Here is a 20,985-nt window from a genome sequence, read left to right as displayed (position 1 = left end):
ACTCCTTGGTTATCTGTGACACAACATCACTTCCTCTGGTGACCTTCATTTACAGTTCTTAAGCTGGTCCACTCTTAAGGTCATCCCACAACATCCCCTTTTTCTCCAAGGATACAAATATATATACAATATACAATGATGTTGCGGTTTGGGCTAAATATACATGATTAAAACAAAACATTATTTACAGGTAAGCAAGTTTAACACTCACTAAAATGTAGAAGAGGTTTGCTTGTTCGTCCCGATCTTGTTATCGTCAACTTCTTCCCAAAGCTGAGCTCCGCTTGATGGCTGCTCTGAGACTCTGGTAACTCAGAACTCTGGTTAGCATGTTCTTCCTTTGGGCTTGTAGCCTCTGTACATTCATCTTCAGACTTTACCTTTGAACGTATCTGCGATGCTACAGGGTTATCACATATAATGTTGTTGTACATCTCTCTGAGCTGACTTCGGTTCCAGCTGAGAATTGCACCATTGAGTGTCTGGACCTCGTACGATCTGGGCTGGTGGCATATCTCAGCAACCTCTGCAGGATACCAAGTTTCCAACACACGATTGAAGACTTTGACCTTCTGTTCTACTCGCAATCGAGCCAATTCAGGTCCTGCTTAATTGTCTTATGATGTCTTCATCTTCCCTTGTTTAGGAAGCTGAGAAAAATGATGACTGGAAACATCACCAATCACCCAAAATCTTTCTGGTCTCTGGGTACTTGCTGCAACAAACTAAAGCCCACGGAGAGACTTGTGGTCATATCGCCACTTTGTATCAAGACTCCCAACTTTTGTGTCATCCTTTACATGGGCCCATCCTGTCATGAGTTTCTTTGTGTTATCTTAAGCAACACATTTAGGTATGTGGATTCCAGTTCCTTGAAGATCTCTAGAAGGTTTATTAGCAGCTGAACTAGTACATACAATACAAAGAACAAAGAACAGTACAGCACAGGAACAGGCCATTCGGCCCTCCAAGCCTGCGCTGATCTTGATGCCTGCCTAAACTAACACCTTCTGCACTTCCGGGGCCCATATCCCTCTATTCCCTTCCTATTCATGTATTTGTCAAGATGTCTCTTAAACGTCACTATCGTATCTGCTTCCACAACCTCCCCTGGCAGCAAGTTCCAGGCACTCACCACCCTCTGTGTAAAAAACTTGCCTCGCACATCCCCTCTAAACTTTGCCTCTCGCACCTTAAACCTATGTCCACTAGTAACTGACTCTTTCACCTTGGGAAAAAGCTTCTGACTATCCACTCTGTCCATGCCGCTCATAACTTTGTAAACCTCTATCATGTTGCCCCTCCACCTCCGTCGTTCCAGTGAAAACAATCCGAGTTTTTCCAACCTCTCCTCATAGCTAATGCCCTCCAGACCAGGCAACATCCTGGTAAACCTCCTCTGTACCCTCTCCAAAGCCTCCACGTCCTTCTGGTAGTGTGGCGACCAGAATTGCACGCAATATTCTAAGTGTGGCCTAACTAAGGTTCTGTACAGCTGCAACACGACTTGCCAATTTTTATACTCTATGCCCCGACCGATGAAGGCAAGCGTGCCGTATGCCTTCTTGACTACCTTATCCACCTGCGTTGCCACTTTCAGTGACCTGTGGACCTGTACGCCCAGATCTCTCTGCCTGTCAATACTCCTAAGGGTTCTGCCATTTACTGTATACCTCCCACCTGTATTAGACCTTCCAAAATGCATTACCTCACATTTGTCTGGATTAAACTCCATCTGCCATATCTCCGCCCAAGTCTCCAACCGATCTATATCCTGCTGTATCCTCTGATAATCCTCATCACTATCTGCAACTCCACCAACCTTTGTGTCGTCCGCAAACTTACTAATCAGACCAGCTATATTTTCCTCCAAATCATTTATATATACTACAAACAGCAAAGGTCCCAGCACTGATCCCTGCGGAACACCACTAGTCACATCCCTCCATTCAGAAAAGCGCCCTTCCACTGATACCCTCTGTCTTCTATGACCGAGCCAGTTCTGTATCCATCTTGCCAGCTCACCTCTGATCCCGTGTGACTTCACCTTTTGTACCAGTCTGCCATGCGGGACCTTGTCAAAGCCTTTACTAAAGTCCATATAAATAACATCCACTGCCCTTCCTTCATCAATCATCTTCGTCACTTCCTCAAAAAACTCAATCAAATTAGTAAGACACGACCTCCCCTTCACAAAACCATGCTGTCTCTCGCTAATAAGTTTGTTTGTTTCCAAATGGGAGTAAATCCTGTCCCGAATAATCCTCTCTAATAGTTTCCCTACCATTGACGTAAGGCTCACCTGCCTATAATTTCATGGATTATCCTTGCCACCCTTCTTAAACAAAGGCACAACATTGGCTATTCTCCAGTCCTCTGGGACCTCACCTGTAGCCAATGAGGATGCAAAGATTTCTGTCAAGGCCCCAGCAATTTCTTCCCTTGCCTCCCTCAGTATTCTAGGGTAGATCCCATCAGGCCCTGAGGACTTATCTACCTTAATGCTTTGCAAGACACCCAACACCTCCTCCTTTTTGATAATGAGATGACTGAGACTATCTGCACTCCCTTCCCTAGGCTCATCATCCACCAAGTCCTTCTCTTTGGTGAATACTGATGCAAAGTACTCATTTAGCACCTCGCCCATTTCCTGTGGCTCCACACATAGATTCCCGTCTCTGTCCTTGAGTGGGCCAACCCTTTCCCTGGTTACCCTCTTGCTCTTTATATATGTATAAAAAGCCTTGGGATTTTCCTTAATCCTGTTTGCCAATGACTTTTCATGACCCCTTTTAGCCCTCCTAACTCCCTGCTTAAGTTCCTTCCTACTGTCTTTATATTCCTCAAGTGCTTCGTCTGTTCCTAGCCTTCCAGCCCTTACAAATGCTTCCTTTTTCTTTTTGACTAGGCTCACAATATCCCGTGTTATCCAAGCTTCCCGAAACTTGCCAAACTTGTCTTTCTTCCTCACAGGAACACGCTGGTCCTGGAATCTAATCAGCTGATGTTTGAAAGACTCCCACATGTCAGATGTTGATTTACCCTCAAACAGCCGCCCCCAATCTAAATTCTTCAGTTCCTGCCTAATATTGTTATAATTAGCCTTCCCCCAATTTAGCACCTTCACCCGAGGACTACTCTTAACCTTATTCACAAGTACCTTAAAACTTATAGAATTATGGTCACTGCTCCCGAAATGATCCCCCATTGAAACTTCGACCACCTGGCCGGGCTCATTCCCCAATACCAGGTCCAGAATGGCCCCATCCCTAGTTGGACTATCTACATACTGTTTCAAGAAGCCCTCCTGGATGCTCCTCACAAATTCTGCCCCATCCAAGCCCCTAGCACTAAGTGAGTCCTAGTCAATCCAGGGGAAGTTAAAATCACCCACCACCACAACCCTGTTACCTTTACATCTTTCCAAAATCTGTCTGCATATCTGCTCCTCTACCTCCCGCTGGCTGTTGAGAGGCCTGTAGTAAACCCCCAACATCGTGACTGCACCCTTCCTATTCCTGAGCTCCACCCATATTGCCTCGCTGCATGATCCCTCTGAGGTGTCCTCCCGCAGTACAGCTGTGATATTCTCCTTAACCAGTAATGCAACTCCCCCACCCCTTTTACATCCCCCTCTATCCCACCTGAAGTTTCTAAAGCATGGAACATTTAGCTGCCAATCCTGCCCTTCCCTCAACCAAGTCTCTGTAATAGCAACAACATCATATTTCCAAGTACTAATCCAAGCTCTAAGTTCATCTGCCTTACCTGTTATACTTCTCGCATTGGAACAAATGCACTTCAGACCACCAGTCCCGCTGTGCTCAGCAACATCTCCTTGCCTGCTCTTCCTCTTAGTCCTACTGGCCTTATTTACTATCTTCTCCTCATTTATTTCACTTGCTGTCCTCCTGCTCTGGTTCCCACCCCCCTGCCACACTAGTTTAAACCCTCCCGAGTGACGCTAGCAAACCTTGCAGCCAGGATATTCGTGTCCCTCCAGTTTAGATGCAACCCGTCCTTCTTGTACAGGTCCCATCTGTCCCTGAAGAGATCCCAATGGTCCAGATATCTGAAACCCTCCCTTCTACACCAGCTGCTCAGCCACGTGTTTAGCTGCACTATCTTCCTATTTCTAGCTTCACTGGCACGTGGCACAGGGAGCAATCCAGAGATTACAACCCTAGAGGTCCTGTTTTTTAACTTACTACCTAACTCCCTAAACTCCCCCTGCAGGACCTCATCACTCTTCCTGCCTATGTCGTTGGTACCGAGCAAACTATATACAGAACTTTGTCCAGGGTGTTGCTGTGGAGTGTGACGCTGGCTTCTAGTCACATGACTGCATCCTGGTACTTAGCTCATTAGCATACTGAGCTCTTAAAAGGACAACACTCTTGAAGCGATCATATAACATCCCCTTTCTTTCCAAAGATAAGTCTTGTATGCTCCAAGTAAATACACATAAAATTGGATAACATCAAAATTGGTTATACAGGGATAGAGATTATAAAATTTACAAGTATAAAGACAAGGATTATAAAATTTACGAGTGCAGAAGCTTAAGAGTCCATATATTGTTTCGGTGGTTTGACAACTCTTCCAGATCTTGTTATGATATAACATTCTGGGGATGTGAATTTCACCCTTGGCTGTTCATGACTTGCAGATGTGTTGTCAATGCATTGGTCATTGTCTTGTTGTTCCATCACATCCTCATCGTCGGAGTGTGTTCTTTCGAATATTGCAAACTTCTCTTAATTGGCTTTGGTTCCTTCCTTCCAGCTCCGTTAGATGTTGTAACCTCGTACGACCTAGGTTCACTGCATACTTTGGATACCTCTGCGGGTAACCATGTTCTCATTGTGGGGTGTATGACCGTGACCTTTTGTCCTACGTGTCGTTGAGGTAGATCCATCTCCATTCTCCCTTGTTTGTCGAGCAGTGTCTGCTGCATCTCGGAGAATTTGGACAGATGATGGCTTGGCAGATTTTTCCGCACTTGTCTGCCAAACATGATCTCTGCTGGTGATGGGAAGACCATATCCATAGGTGTAGCTCTGAGGTGGAGCATGGCAACATGAAAATCTTGTTTTGTTATCCTCCACATCAGGATAAGCAATTTAACAATGCAAACCATTCACTTGGCAAGACTAATAGATCTGGGGTAATGTGGTGAGGATGTCACATGGTTTACGCCCCATTTGGCACACATATCCCTGAATGGTCTGCCCATATACAGCAGCCCATTGTCAAAAATAATTTCTTCAGGTGTACAGAGCAGACTGAATATGGCACTCAATGTGTCTGTGACGATGGTGCTTGAAGTGTCTTTTACCTGTCTGACATTTGGAAATTTGGAGAAATAATCATTTACTAAGATAATGTCTTCTCCATTAATGGAAAATAGATCAGTGGCGATTTTGGACCAAGGGACTGATGGAATCTCGTGAGGATGTCGAGGTTCTTTATGTTGTTGTGGCAGGTGGCTCTGGCATGCCTCACACATCCTCACTAACCTTTCAATGTCACTGTTGATCGCTGATCAATAAACAGTGTCTCGTGCCATTCGTCTGGTTTGCTCTATGCCCATATGGCCTTGGTGAAGTTGTGACAAGATGTCCTGTCGGAGAGCTTTGGGCACAATCACTTGTTTTCTCTTGAAGGTGATGCCTCTCAAGATACCGAGTTCATCTCTGTGAGGCCAAAAGCATCTGATGGTTTCTGGCACCTCTTTTCTTGTATCAGGCCACCCTTCTGTGATGACTCTCCACAGAGGCTTCAGTTGTGGGTCATTGGCTGCTTCTGATTGTAGTTGGTCACATTTGTGTTGATCAAAATGCAATAAATTGATTTTGAGCACATCTTCCACCTCTATGTCCATGCTGTCTACTTATAGATCCCACGGAACTTCTTCATTCTTGTTCGGATTTGTCTTGTTTGAGAGACTCAATGATATACTGATGGTCCTCCTGCCATACATATGATATGTCTTTCTTTAAGAGCTCTCTCAGTGATGATCCTTTGTCAGAAAAATTTGGACTGTATGGTGCCAAGAAGTTGAAAAATCCAAGACATCTCTGCAGGTCTTCCTTGTCTTGTGGAGTAGGCATATGCCTTACATCTTCAACTTTGCCTGGGTCAGGATGGATTCCGCAACCTGAATAGATGGAGCCAAAGAAATTGATCAGACTTACATTCACCTGGCACTTCTTGCTGTTAAAAACCAGCCCTTCATGAAGAGCTACTGCCATCAGTGAATGAAGATTTCAATCATGCTCTTCTTTGGTTTTGCCGATTACCACAATATCATCGGCAATGCATATACATCCAGGCACGTTTTCTATAATTCTGTCCATGTGCTGCTCTTGATCTTGACTCAGGTAAGCTGAAGGGTAGTCTCTGGAAGCAATAGATTCCAAATGGTGTCCTGAAGGTGTTGACTTTGTGAGATTCCTTAGCTAGGTGTACCAACCAATATCCATGTTTAGCATCCAACTTGGTGAAGAATTTGGTTCCTGTGAACTTGGGATTTAATTCCTCTAGTGTTGGAATCTTGTGGGGGCACCTCTTTATAGAGAGATTTTTACGCCTCAAATCTAGACTTACTCTGATTGCTCCATCCTTCTTTAGAACGCACATAATTGAGCTGCAGCAGTCTGTGTGATGGTGCACACAATGGATGATGCCATTGCGTTCCATATCATCCAACTCTCGCTTAAGTTTGTCTTGTGTACGCTGAACTTTCTGGGAGGATGGATTGACGGAATTGCATCCTTTCTGAGGTGTAGTACGGCACCGCATTTGAAATCTCCTATGGAGTCGAACCTGTCCAGGTACATTTGTTGTAGGTCCTGGACTGACTCAATGCGGGTACCCTTGGTCTCTTCTACTGAATTGGGTACCTTGGTGATCTCATGGATAGTCACAATGTTGAGGTCCTTGCACACTGGTAGTCCTGCCAGTGCTGGTCCACTCTTATCTACCAGGTAAAATATTTGTGGTTTCCATGCCGATTTGCCATAGCTGCATTGCAGTGTGCCACTGCAAGGGATGTGTGACCCATTGTATGCTGATAACTTTGCAGTTGTCAGTTGTGACATTAATTTCCAATGACCCTGGTACATATCCTTCAGGATCCGGACTGGTAGGATGTTTGCAGTGGCTCCGGTGTCAATCTTTGAGTGTGTGTTTGTCAAATTTTTTTGGGCGCATGATATTGTTACAACTGAGGCGGGAGGAGTGCACTGTCTTCCTCTAGTTCCACTTCTCCACAGGTCACAACATATATTTAAATGTTTACCCAGTTACCAATACAGCCAATTATACACTCTATTTTTATTTTAGAATAAAATCCACCAACCAGGTTTCTTTAATAAACAACAAAATTATTAATTTATTATAAAACAAGACTTATTCAGTAAAGATGCAAAGCATTAACACACAGATTGAAATATGAAAGTTCCCTTTTAAATTAGCCCAACACACACGCACACACAACACGCCGGTTAAAGAAAAATGAAGGCATTTTCTCTGCAGAGATCCCTTTACCAAAAAAGACAAAAAAATACTTTGGCCAAAGACTTGTTCACTCTTGAAGGAAAAAGATAAGATATGGAACGATATCAGTTGTCCCTTTTCTGCCGTCCCAAATACGTGTAGACGACTGTCACTGGGATCTTTCGGAGCAGTTCTCTTCAGGCAACATCGAGGATTAGTCTGGCAGGCTTTCCAGAAGCAATGCAGCATCCGGGGTTTCAGCTATCACACACTGGATTCTCAGGGTTTCTCATAGAGGTGGAGAAAGGATGAACTGGTGTCTTTTCTCTTAGCAGGCTGACTCCCAACTGACTCAAAACAATATCCAAAATGAAACCAACTCTTGACCACCATAAATCTTGGCATGCCACTTCTCGATAAACAACTCCCCTGAGTTACCAAGGCTCTTCCTGTTTACTTAGCTGAAGACATGTGACATCCAATAAGTGTGTTTCTAAACCAAGACCCAAAGGCTTGGTGACTTTGTGACTTTTTATTTAAAAGAAACAGAAGTCCAACATCTATGTAATCACTTCAGTCCTCCATAGGAATCCAAATCCACAATTTTAAAACATGAGTCCTCATAATGTAATGAAAAATGGAAGTACTTTCATAACAATATTAATAGTAGCAAAAGCTTCCAGTTGTTTGACTCCATCAGCACAATGGGCTGGATTTTACCAGCCCCCAATATCGGGGGTCATGGTGGGGGCCCCAGAAAATAGCTCCAGGAGAGGCCCGCCACAGGCTTCAGCGCCAGGAAGGCCCCGGCCTATATTACTGGCGGTGGCGAGACCTTGTGGTGGCCCCCTGCCGCTCGGTGATGGAAACCTAATTAAAATATTTTAGTTTATTTAAGTAAAGGAATTAATATTTACCTTGCCATAATGACCGTCTGGTTCCAATATTCCAGCTGGTTGCTGGAACTCCCGTGCCTTCGAATGTCCGTTTAGAGATCCAAGGCGGAACACTGGTGCGGAGGGGGAGAAGTTAAGTTTTCACGGCGGGGGGGAGCGGGGTGAAACCGTCCCGATTGGTCTAGGGGCAGGTGGGATAAAGGTCAGAGTTAATAAATGTTGGCGGGAGGGAAGGTCGGGATCGGAACGTCAGTTTTTTTTGGGGGGGAAGAGGGCAACTAATAAAGTTTTTACTCATGGGGGGAGGTGGGAGCAGGGATTGAAACTGTTAATAATGTTTTCAATTTAACTTTTCATGACCTGTACCTTTAAAAATGTAAATCGAGCTGACGAGCTGGAAACTCTTTAAAAATGGCATCGGCACCTGTGTGGTGGCACCAGACGCCGTTGCCAGGGATGGAGCACCCATCCCCTCTATGTCATTGGGGGCCGACATTCTCCGTGTAAAATTGGCTGCCACGGCTCCATGGGGCAAATCCCACACATGCGCCCTGCCATCTTTGAAGCTTGCAGTGAGCTAGAAAAATTCCGGCCAGTGTGTCAGTTCACAATGTCTGCTTGTCTTCTGGCTGAGAATCCAGTCCAGGAGGTCAGAGGAACTAAGTGCCAGAAGATATGATACGGTCTCTGCCCCAGCCAAGAACTAGTGCAGCTCCCTCTTGACGGCATACTGAGAGTCAGCATCTAGCACATCAGCCAGCAATGTACTCCAGAGGCTCACAGCTTTCTGGGGAAAAAAAGAACCTTGTAACATCCAGTCCATTCTTTTTCATATTTTCTTAGTGTAAACTTGTGGTTAATGATTTCCTTGCTAATTGCCAGAGTCATGCTGACCTTGGAATAAGTTTTATGCATGATAATTGCACACGCCATCCCAAAACAGCCTGTTGGCAGAGCAATATATTTATGTGAGCAGTTGTACTGCAAATCCACTCATTAATCTTGAAGTATGTAATATGCTTATGATTGTTTTTTCCACATTTCATGATTTTGAATTTTTACATGGAAATTTTTTTTTTTAAAGTTAGCAACATAGTAAAACATCCCAAAGCACTTCACTGGAGTGACAAAAGGAAATATTAGGACAGTTGACCAAAAAAATTGGTCAAAGAGGTAGGGTTTAAGGAGCATCTTAAAGGAGGAGTGAGATAAAGAGAATGAGCGTGGCTGCTCGAGCATGCTGTTGAAGTGGGGAGGGTGAACGAGCACTTTCAAGAGCGATAGGGAGAAAATAACATCCCAGTCAAACTGTATCAAAACTATTTTTATAAACCAGGAAGGGGGTGGGGTGCGGGGGCGGTGGGGAGGCAGTGGTAGGGTTTTGGAGGGTGGAGTGGGTTTGCTGACACTCCTACTTTTTCCTAGTTCTCGCTGACTGCTATCCCCAATTTGCAGAGAAATGATTGCCCTCTATGTCGGATGCCTGAAGCCCAACTCAGTCAGTTCAATGGGTGTCATTTTAACTTTGTGCAATAGTGTATAACGGGTGATATTGGATCAGCTGCCTATTACATGTGTCCTGATTTTCTGATTTACCTTTCCATCAAAGTTAATAGGAGAGATGTATAATGGGCAGCTAATTGTTACCCCTCTTACACCTTCGCCAAAGTCAGGATGCCCTCCATTAACTAATCTCTCTCCAGTTCACTGAAATTAGAAAGAAAAGAAAAAGAAACTAAAAAGCAGAACTCTGCATTTAATGGTGCACAGGCAATTAACTGCCTGGCACTGGGGTCCCATCCCTTTTAAGGACGGGTACCCCGCCTCCAAGAGTTGCTGGCCAATCAGAGGGCTGGCAGCTCAGCAGTCCCAGCAGTGTCACCGGGAGCAGTGGCCACTGCTGGAACTGCAGGAGGCCCCAGATCAGGAGCAGCGCTGGAGCCCCGGAGAGGAGGTAAGTGGGGGCAGGTTTGCTGGGACCAGTCAGGCAGGCCCTGGCGAGGGGTGGGCATGGGTGATTGTTGAGCGCGGGTTGGGTGTTGCTGACCTTTGCCGCCAGGGGCCCTTCATGGCCCAAGCAGGAGGCCCCTACCTGCCCACAGGGAGGCCGCTGGTTTTATGGGAGGCCTCCCCACGTGGCAGAGGCCTCCCTTGGTGCTGGTTAAATGCCAGCGGTGGTGGGATGAAGCCCTTAAGTAGCTGTCCTGGACCAACCCCGCCCCTGACTAAATTGAATGGCGTCCGGAAAGCGACGAGCACGCCACCCACGGCCTTCCTTTGCAATTTTATAGGCTCCCCGCTACCCTGCTCGACCTTAGAGGATGATAAAATTCAACCTTGTGTGTGTGTTCCTGTGTGTCTGTGTCTGTGTATATGTATGTCTGTGCATGTTCCTATGTTTGTGTTTGTATGTATGTGTGTGTCCGTGTGTATATGTTTGTATGGTGTATATGGATATGGGTGTGTATGTGTGTGTGTTCATGTATATGTATGTGTCTGCGTATGTGTGTGTATATGTGTGTGGAGGAGACTATTGCAAACAGAGAGCAATTTAAGCAATTTGTTTTATGGAAGAGAGACTCTAGCTTGCCCTGATGTCATCACAAATACATTATTAGTCATTGAGCCCTCGCACGTAACATCTGGAGTCCAACTCTTAGGGTAAGAGATATTTTAACGATGCTGATGAATGAACAGAAACCTTCACTTATATCACCTGGGCGACACACGGAAATTTTGTGCTGGAATTATCCTTTTAACAAATCCATCGCAAAAGCGGATTTCCAATGTTTTCCTTTGAGGACGGTCCCTAAGAAAGCGAGATAGAGAAAGAAGGGTTGAGGGGAAGAAACTTAAACATGTTGGTTTATGATTCATTGTATTTTCCCACAGGGAATGCAGGGTATCGACTGCATTTTTCCGAGGTTTTTGAAGTGCCGCGGGCCAGCACAGCATCCCATCACAATCGAACGAATGGGCTTCCGATGGATTTGCAGCCAGAGGAGAGAGTGGAGATTCGGATTGGGCAGAAACTGCAGCAGATTGGGGACCAGTTCCACAGCTCCTACATGGAGAGGGTAGGTTCCAAACTGCAAACTGAGGTGGGATAATACATCAGGATAATACCCATCCAGGTTTGATACACGGTAGTGTTAGGTGCTCAGTTACTTCTTCTGCCTCCTCCAGGCACCCCTCCTCATGGAGATATTTCTTTTGCACATGTAGAAGCTTGAATGCAGCCTCATGCTGCAGCACCACCCACCCCGACCCCAAAGTAGAGATACAGTCATTAACACATGGTGCTGGGGGTAGGGGTTACTGAGTGACCGTTTGAGGGAGCTGGATTAACATCAGTAGAGATAAAGTCAGTAACACAGGGTGCTGGGGTAGGGGTTACTGAGTGACCGTTTGAGGGAGCTGGATTAACATCAGTAGAGATAAAGTCAGTAACACAGGGTGCTGGGGTAGGGGTTACTGAGTGACCGTTTGCGGGAGCTGGATTAACATCAGTAGAGATACAGTCAGTAACACAGGGTGCTGGGGGTAGGGTTACTGAGTGACAGTGTGAGGGATCTGGATTAACATCAGTAGAGATACAGTCAGTAACACAGGGTGCTGGGGGTAGGGTTACTGAGTGACAGTGTGCGGGAGCTGGATTAACATCAGTTGAGATACTGTCAGTAACACAGGGTGCGAGGGGAGGGGTTATTAAGTGACATTGTGAGTAAAACATGGAGCACTTAATGCTTAAATGGGGAGGGGTCTGCTCTGGCAGAAGGTGGGAAGTGGTGTCCCACAGGGATTGGTGCTGGGACCGCTGCTGTTCAATATTTACATAAATAACTTGGACTCGGGAACCGGAAGTACAATTTCAAAATTTGCGGACAAAACCAAATTGGGGATATCGTTAATACAGAGTAAGATTGCAATAAAATCCAAGAAGACACTAATAAACTTGCAGAATTGGCATGTAATTGGCAAGTGAGTTTCAATACAGGTAGGTGTGAGGTGATGCATTTTGTAGGAGGAATAAGCTTGGGTAATAAGCATTTGAATGGGGTAGAGAAGTAGAGGATCTGGCAGCATCTGTGGAAAGAGAAACAGAGTTAACGTTTCGAAACGTTAACTCTGCTTCTCTCTCCACAGATGCTGCCAGACCTGCTGAGTGGTTCCAGCATTTCTTGTTTTTATTTCAGATTTCCAGCATCCGCAGTATTTTGCTTTTATTTTAGAGAAGTAGAGGGATCTGTAAAATTAGCAATACGAGTTAATATGCCCATAAAAATATAAACAAATCTCTGGGTTCATTTTAGAGGAATAGAATTGAAAATCAGAGAAGTTCTGTTCAGTTTACATTGAATATTAGTTAGACCACACTTGGACTACTTTGCACAGTTCTGGTTTCCATATTAGAAAAAGGATATCAAGGTGCAAAAAAGATTTGGAAGATTGATACCAGAAGTGAGAACTGAACAGGCTGAGGCTTTTTTCTCTGTAAAAGAGATGGCTGAGGTATGACCTGATAGAGGTCTTTAGAATAGTGAAGGTACTTGAAAGGGTAGGTGTAGAGATGGTGTTTCCACTTGTGCGGAGTCCAAAACTATAATGTAAGATTCTTTCTTCTTTCTTTCTTTTGGGCCTCCTTATCTCGAGAGACAATGGATACGCGCCTGGAGGTGGTCAGTGGTTTGTGAAGCAGCGCCTGGAGTGGCTATAAAGGCCAATTTTAGAGTGACAGGCTCTTCCACAGGTGCTGCAGAGAAATTTGTTTGTCGGGGCTGTTGCACAGTTGGCACAGTGTAAGATAGACACTAATAAATCCAATAAGGAATTCAGGAGAAACTTCTTTACTCAGAGTGGTTAGAATGTTGAACTTGCTACTATATTGAGTAGCTGAAATGAATAGGATAGATGCATTCACGGGGAAACTAGATAAGTACATGAGGGAGAAAGGGAAAGAAGGATATGCTGAAAAGATTAGATGATGTAAGGAGGGGGAGGCTGATATGGAACATAAATACTGGCATGGACCAGTTGGGCCGAATGGCCTGTTTCTGTGCTGTAAATGCTATGTAATTCTATTAGAATGCTATTCAGTGGCAGTAAACGGGAAAGGGATTTCTTCCTTTCTTCCACAATGAATAGCCTTTACTGCCCTGAATTAACAGGAGGCTCCAAACATTTATACCTCAAACAGTGTGACTAACCCTATGTGAGGCCATTTTTCTAAGCCCGTCAGCTTTCACATCAAGGCTCAGAGACAGTTACTAATTGTCTTGCTTAATGTCTCATTGATCCATCTTATGTAATTGGATGCTGCAGTTTGGCCTGAAGAATGTGTGCTGGTGGGAGGTACAGGTAACTCCACTTGAATGATGCATCCATGCAGTCTGTGCCAACTGTTAGCAGCTAGTATTAATAGCCCCAGCTTGATGCCAGGACATGTGGCAGTGTGCCAGCCAGAGACAGTTGACATGCAAAGAGAAATGCTTGATTAAAACTGGATGGTAGGATTAGTGTCTGTTCTGTGTGTGTAAGCAAAGAGCCCACAGAGACCATTTTTATTCTCTGATCTTTATTACCTACAATAGGCTCGCTGAAACCTATAGTTTGTGGTTTCTTTGTGCTTTTTATAATATAAAAGCCAACAAAAACCTTTTAATAATAGTAGATTTCAGTTTCTAATAGAAAATGATCTGTATGCTGTATTTAAACACAAGGACAAGATTTGAATCTTTACAGTATTAACCCTCTTGTGTATTACACTGCACCATGAAATGGGGCAATGGGGAAAGAGCAAGGAGACTGGGACTCTTTCAAAGAGCTGGCACAGGCACGATGAGCGAATGGCTTCTTTCTATGCAATGAGATTCTATACAATATTGCCACGCTTGCATATGTCCAATTCTCTTGATGTTTTCTCCTATCAGTCAGGAGATTTGTACTGGAGAATAGAATATGTTTTCTAGCGTTTGTAATGCAGTGTTCACATCAAGCATTCTCTGATCAGATGCAGTTTACAGTATCTCCATACTTCTTCAACAATATGCTTTAATGATTTATCTATCTATCGATCTATCTATCAAGGACAAAAAACATGAACAGTCTTGATTCCATCAGTTGATTGTAGATTTTGTAAGGTGGGTCAAAGGATCTACCTCATCTGTACCCATCTTCTGATATTTGATGCAAGATTTATTTTTTGGAGATTATTGTTATGACAATGATTATGGAAGACTTGCCCCCATACTGCCCATCGCCCAACTATACTTACAAGCTGTCAGTTGTGGCTCAGTGGTTGCACTCTCGCTTTGAGCCAGAAGGTTGTGGGATCATATCCCACTGTTTCATTATCCAAGGACTTGCAAATGGAGCTCAACACCATGCAGTCATCAATGTGTTATATTCGTGCAAGTTCTTTCTTTTTTTGATCTGCAAACTGAGCACACTGCAGTATATCAGTGCCACTTCACAACTACCCTCTAGGTTCAAATGCACACACCAGTGTGGGTCTCGTGTTCAATTTCTGCTTCGCAGATCTCAGCATTAAGGGCTGGAATTTTATGGGGCCTTTGGTCACAGGCTGGGAGGTGAGAAGGTTGGCAAAATTGTATGGGAAGGCATTGGGTGGCATGCCTGCCGCCTTCCCGCTGCCATGCCATTTTGCCAGCAGCGGGAAAGGTTACAGACGGTCCACCTGCACGAAGCCCAATTGAGTCACTTAAGAGTGGCCAATTAAGGGCCTCTTCCCACTTCTGCTGGCATTTTACCAGCGGTGGTGGAGTGTCCTCCGCCATGTCGAGACCACCAGCTAAGTACTGACAGCCTCCCAGTGGATTCTGGGGTGGTGGGAGGTGGAGTGGGGGGGCTGTTTTTTTGGGCACTCTTTGGCAATGGCACCACCTGTCCTTACCAATCCTCCCCTTCCTCCCCCACCACAAATGAGGACCACCATCCCCTTAGGGGAATCACTTATCATCTGATCACAGCAAGTCCTTCTATTGGGTAAATCCCCATAGAGTAAAGCTGCTATGTGTCAGGATTGAGAAAACAACAATAACTTGTATTTATATTTTAACATGACAAAACATCCAAAGGCTCACCACAGGAGTGTAGTTTGACACTCAGCTGCATAAAGATACATTAGGACAGATGACCAAAAGCTTGGTCAAAAAGTTAGGTTTTAAGGAGCAATTTAAATGAGAGAGTGGTAGAGAGGTGAAGAGGGTTAGGGAGGGAATTCCTGAATTCAAGGCCTAGGCATCTGAAGGCATGGCAGCCAATGGTGGGGCAAAAAGAATCAGGGATGCACAAGAAACCAGAATCGAAAGAGTGCACTTGAATAAAGCTGCAGAATTATCTGTTGTATTTTGAAACAAAACATACCAAGGGACCCGGTGACTGATGGTAAAATTAAACCACGAATGAATCAAGAGCATAAGTTAGTGGTTTATCTTTGGTAAACCATCGAGCCCCTTTGTACATCCTCCAATAAACCATGAGAGTTACTGTCTGGAACTAACTGCCAATCGCTTGATGTGATCCAATCGCTTGATGTGATGCAATCAATGTCTCTTCTACACTGACCACAAGGGCTTGGCATTGGGACATAGGAATTGCTAGATGGAAAAAACACAAGCTCCATCCAGTTGATCTCCTTTCATCCTGGTAGTCACATGATACAACAATGATGGAGTTGGTGTCTAATCTTGGCAATCAATCTCGATAAATTGGTCTACGACAAACCTAGACATGACACTAGAAGAATCCAAATGGTGGAGACCTTTGGGAATTCTGTTTACATGTGACTGAAATGATCTGCCATGCTATTTTCTGCCCAATCAATAGATTTAGGTAGATAATATGGTCTGATATAATCCCGTTCACCCGCACTTGTGGGATATGCTCCCTTCCCATCTCCCTGGTTTCCTTCCCTTCGCTACCCGAATATGCAGGCTAATTTTGAGGTACAGTTCCACAAGCACCTGCACCATTCAGCAAAGTTTGCCAGCTGCCCTTTCTTCATGTGTGATCCCAGATAGTGTAGACAGTGACCGGGAATTAATATTCGTCTTCGGGATCATTACTGTCATTCTTCCACCAATAACAAGAGGCGTGATATTGTCTCCTGGGGAAAAAAATGGGTCTGTATTAAAGAAAGAACGAGCTTCCATTGTTCCTGACCTTGGCATGGCCCAAAGTGCTTTACAGCCAATGAAGTAATTTTTAAAGTGTAATGTAGGAAAACATAGAAGCCAAATACACAGAAAGCTCCCACAAACAGCAAGCAATAAATTAGCAGATAATCTGTTTTACTGATGTATATTTATCATATCTACAAAATATATATATGTATGTATATATGTGTCTTTAATGGATATTTTTATACTTTTTGCCAATGGACAGTTGCAGAGTACTTTGAAGAAAAGTTTACCTCTTCCCTCCCTCCCAAAGCCTCAATCAGAAGTGTAGTGGGACTCATCCAGGGTCACTGTTTGGAACATGAAGCAAGCCAAGAATTACTCAGGCCGGATCACCTGTCTATCTGCAGCCCCCGCCCCACCATCTCATCCTGAGTGACGGCAGGGCAAGGGTATAGGCCATGGGGGCAGTGAGCTGACGGTGGCGTTAGGGTGAGGTGACAGGACCCCTGATAGATTTTTAACATGAGGGGATAACCCAGTGCCCTGAGGCAAGCACCCATGTTCCCTGGGAGCGGGTGAGCTGAGGGCTGCTGCAGTACTTTAACCTGCTTTGCTTAATCAACGGTGAGTTCTTATCAGCAATGGGCCTCAGTGACTGGTCTTACACAATGATGCCTTTGTAACTGGTGCGTGCGGCAGATTAGCCTTGTGCTGACTGCTCCTGTCTGCGTGTCTTGTCTGTGTTTATATGCTGCTCTATATTTAGGGGTTGAGTCATCACTCCAGCTGCCAGCATGACTGGCCCCAGACTACCCACACCAACTTGCTTCCCCATCGGTCTGTACACGCGGGCACTGATTGTGGTAGCGATAAACACCAGGAGTGAGGCATGTGGGGGCAAGCCCTCGGACCTCCCTCTCACCGACCTCACTGCAAGCTTGGGGTCATCGGTAAATGCTCTGCTCAATCCACCAGTGTCTTGCTGTTTCTCTTAAGTCTGCATGTCAAGCAGAACCTGTGTTATGCCCTCGAGTGACCTCACACAGCCGGGTCCTGCAGGCAACGGCACCCTTTAACCCTTTGGCTGCTTGACACCACTAAAGATGTTGCAGTTCGGAGATTGCTGCTCTAAGCTGCAGTTGCAGCTTCCTGAGGCTGTGCTCATTACCACGGGAAAGGAGAGAGGGAGGAGTGGGGAAAGAGGTGGGGGAGATGGGAGGGGTGGGGGAGAGGGGGAGAGCTTGCGAGAGAGGGTTGTTTGGGGAAAGCGGTAAGAGTGGGGAAGAGGAAGGAGATGGGTTGGGGGAGGGGAAAGGGGATAGGATGGGGAGGGGGAAAGGGATGGGTTGGGGGAGGGGGAAGGGGATGGGAGGGGGAAGAGAGAAGGCGATGGGATGGGGGAGGGGGAAGGCGATGGGATGGGGTAAGGGGAGGGGATGGGTTGGAATAGGTGATGGGATGGGGGAGGGGGAAAGTGATGGGTGAGGACAGGGAAAAGGAGATGTGATGGGGGAGGGGGAAGGGATGGGATGGAGTGGGAATGGAGGTGGGATGAGGGTAGAGGTGAGCGGAGTTGAAACGGAGGCTCCCATCACTGCACCAGCTGCTGTTTAAAACATATTGCAAGGCAGTATGGCCCTCAATTCGCTGCGCTCCAGTTGTGACAGTGGGGCTCGTTTTCTGGGTTGTGCCTCCGTCTGGATGTCCTCTCCAGTGCATCTCACACTGCCACCGCTCCCTACCCATTGACAGAATCTGTGGGGCGCCCACCCTGTGATTTCTTTAAATGCACAGTCAGTGAGTGAGGCCCCTCACAGTTAGGTAAACTCAGAAAATTGGACCCCTGGTTTTGTTGGGCTGCAGTTCCTGGATCCCAGCAGCAACTCTGGCACCTCACTGCAGGGGGATGTCTCTATGTGCGATCTTACACAGGGAATAAGGGCAGACTGTTCATCAGCAGAGCTCTCATCTGACATCCACTTCTTCAAGAATACCATGGTTTCTTTTGGATGAGATGTTAAACCAAGGCCCTGTCTGCCAGGATAATGCAGAAGCTAGCAGAGCTCTATTTTGAAGAATAGCAGAGGAGTTGGTGTCCTGGCCAATATTTATCCCTCAATCGATATCACTAAAACAGAATTTCTGATTATAACGTCATTGCTGTTTGTGGGAGCTTGCTGTGTGCTATTGGGAGCTAGGTTTCCTACACTAGAACAGTGACTGCACTTCACTGTGATACAGGCATGTGGTGACTATAGCTAATGTGGCACTTTTAAAAATTCTTTTCATGGGATGTGGGCATCGCTGGCAAGGCCAGCATTTGTTGCCCAATCCTTATTGCCCTTGACAACTGAGTGGTTTGCGAGGCCATTTCAGAGGGCAGTTAACAGTCAACCATATTGCAGTGGGTCTGGAGTCACTCGTAGGCCAGACTGGGTAAGGACAGCAGATTTCCTTCCTTCAAGAGCATTAGTGAACCAGATGGATTCTTACAACAATCATTGATAGTTTTATGGCACTATTAATGAGACTATTCCAGATTTGTATTAATTAATTGAATTTAAATTCCCCCAGCTGACATGGTGGAATTTGAGCACGTGTCCCCAGGGCATTAGCCTGGGCCTCTGGATTACCAGTCCTGTGACATTACCAGCACACTACTGTCTCCCCTGTCCCCAGCACTGTGACTATGGCTAGTGTGATCCATGCAGTGACTAGTACTGTGATCACCCCACCTTCTCATGAAACAGACAGCAAAGGCGGTGAGATATTTGTTGCTCTTAAATCTGTGCAAGCGATTTCTGCCAGCACTCTACTCCCACTTGAAAGGAAGTGTTTGTTGTTTTTTAATCAAAGTCTGCCTGCTGCTGGAAGTGATCTCAGTGTTCTATTGTGCTTAAGGCTGCGGTGGGGTGGGGGAGGGTCGGTTGTCAGTGGTGCGTAACACCTGTAATAGTGTTGCTAATCTGAAAGTTGAGCGTTTGTGCACATAAAGCTTCACTGTGCGATTTATATCTGCAATGCAAAGTCTCTGTTCATGTTTTGCCCTCAGGACTTTACCAAAGGGCAACCAGTGACTCATCCCCTCTTGTGTAGCTAGCCGGAGTTGTCTGAGCATCTGCAGGCCTATTAACCCTTTGCTTTCCTGAAGGGACATATTGAAGCATGAATTATGAAGCCGTAAACTTGAACTCATCCAAACCCACACTGTCCCGTTTACCCATCACTCGCTGTACTCTCTGGCCTGCATTGGCACCTGGTCCGGCAACACGTCAGTTTTAACATTTTCATTGCTGTGTTCAAATGCCTTCCCTGGCCTTGCCCCTCCCTATCTTTGTCGCCTCCTCCTGCCCTGTTAAGCGCCTTGGAAAGCTTTTACTCAGTTAAAGACACTATATAAATGCCAGTTGTTGTTGTGAAGCCGGATTGGCTGTTTCCACTAGTGAGCCAATGCTAAAGTCTGAGGAGTGGAGGTTCTGCTTGAAGCGCAATCACGCAATCGGTGGTCTGGATGCAAATTGTGTTCAAAACTGCACTGGTTTTCAAAAGTGTTTTATTCCCCATCCCCCCACCCCTGTCCCAACCCCTGCCACTGAGTTTCCACTCACACTCATCTCCATATCTCCGAATGTGAAATCTGCCATGAACCAGCACAAACGGGCAGCATTTTAACAGAGTAAGTTTTAAAGAACATTGCCTTAAAAATATTCCTTGATATATTTAAGAGTGGTAATTTGGTGCAGTTTGATTAATACGGCTGAAAATGGGTTTACCACAAAAATCACAGTGTCAGCCCACTACACATGAGGAACGTGAATTTAAATCACTGAAAATTACTTTTTAAAATATATACAGATCTGTTTGCTAGTTATATCGAGGTACAATGGTCTGTTTCGTAATAAATTTTTTAAAATTACATTCAGGAGCTTTTAAAACATACCTGTTAGTGTCCTTGCCCAAAATAATCAGCTTAATTTTTAGAACCTCCTCGAGGGCCTGCAAATGAGTGTAATTGACGGAAACTCCCAAAGGTGATTAATTCATCAGGAGGGGCGTGGCCAGTCTTATGGGCATGATCTGTTTTTAGCACCATGTTTTCTAAACTAGTGTAAAAGATTGCGGAACCTTGAGTTGTGCTGCATGTAATTTGTGCTTAAAATTTCACGATCTTTTGTGCCAGTTATACTGTTTTCAGACAAATTGCGCCAATAAAACCAGCGCAACCAAGCGGAAACCCTACCCCATAATGTCCAAAATTCTGACCAATGCATTGTTCCAGAAGAAAGGCAGACGGAGGAGCAACCAGGCGCCTATTTATATTGCACCTTTCATGATGTCTCAAAGTGCTTTACAGCCAATGGAATACATTTGAAGCATAGTCACTTTTGTAATGTAGGAAATTTGGCAGCCAATTTGTGCACAGCAAGCTCCCACCACCAATCAAT

The 20,985-nt window shown here is 45.2% G+C and overlaps 1 protein-coding gene across 1 annotated transcript in view; it reads left to right on the top strand.

Moving 5' to 3' along the window:
• Positions 1–20,985, top strand: part of LOC137373937 (bcl-2-modifying factor-like) — a 76,677-nt gene that overhangs the window by 33,139 nt on the left and 22,553 nt on the right. The window contains exon 3 of the mRNA XM_068039587.1: positions 11,289–11,473. Within this exon, the coding sequence (XP_067895688.1) occupies positions 11,289–11,473 (185 nt within the window). The remainder of the gene's footprint in view (positions 1–11,288; positions 11,474–20,985) is intronic.

The sequence above is a fragment of the Heterodontus francisci genome, chromosome 9, assembly GCF_036365525.1.
Source record: "Heterodontus francisci isolate sHetFra1 chromosome 9, sHetFra1.hap1, whole genome shotgun sequence".
NCBI classification, from domain to species: domain Eukaryota; kingdom Metazoa; phylum Chordata; class Chondrichthyes; order Heterodontiformes; family Heterodontidae; genus Heterodontus; species Heterodontus francisci.
This window is presented reverse-complemented; position numbering and strand designations above follow the sequence as displayed.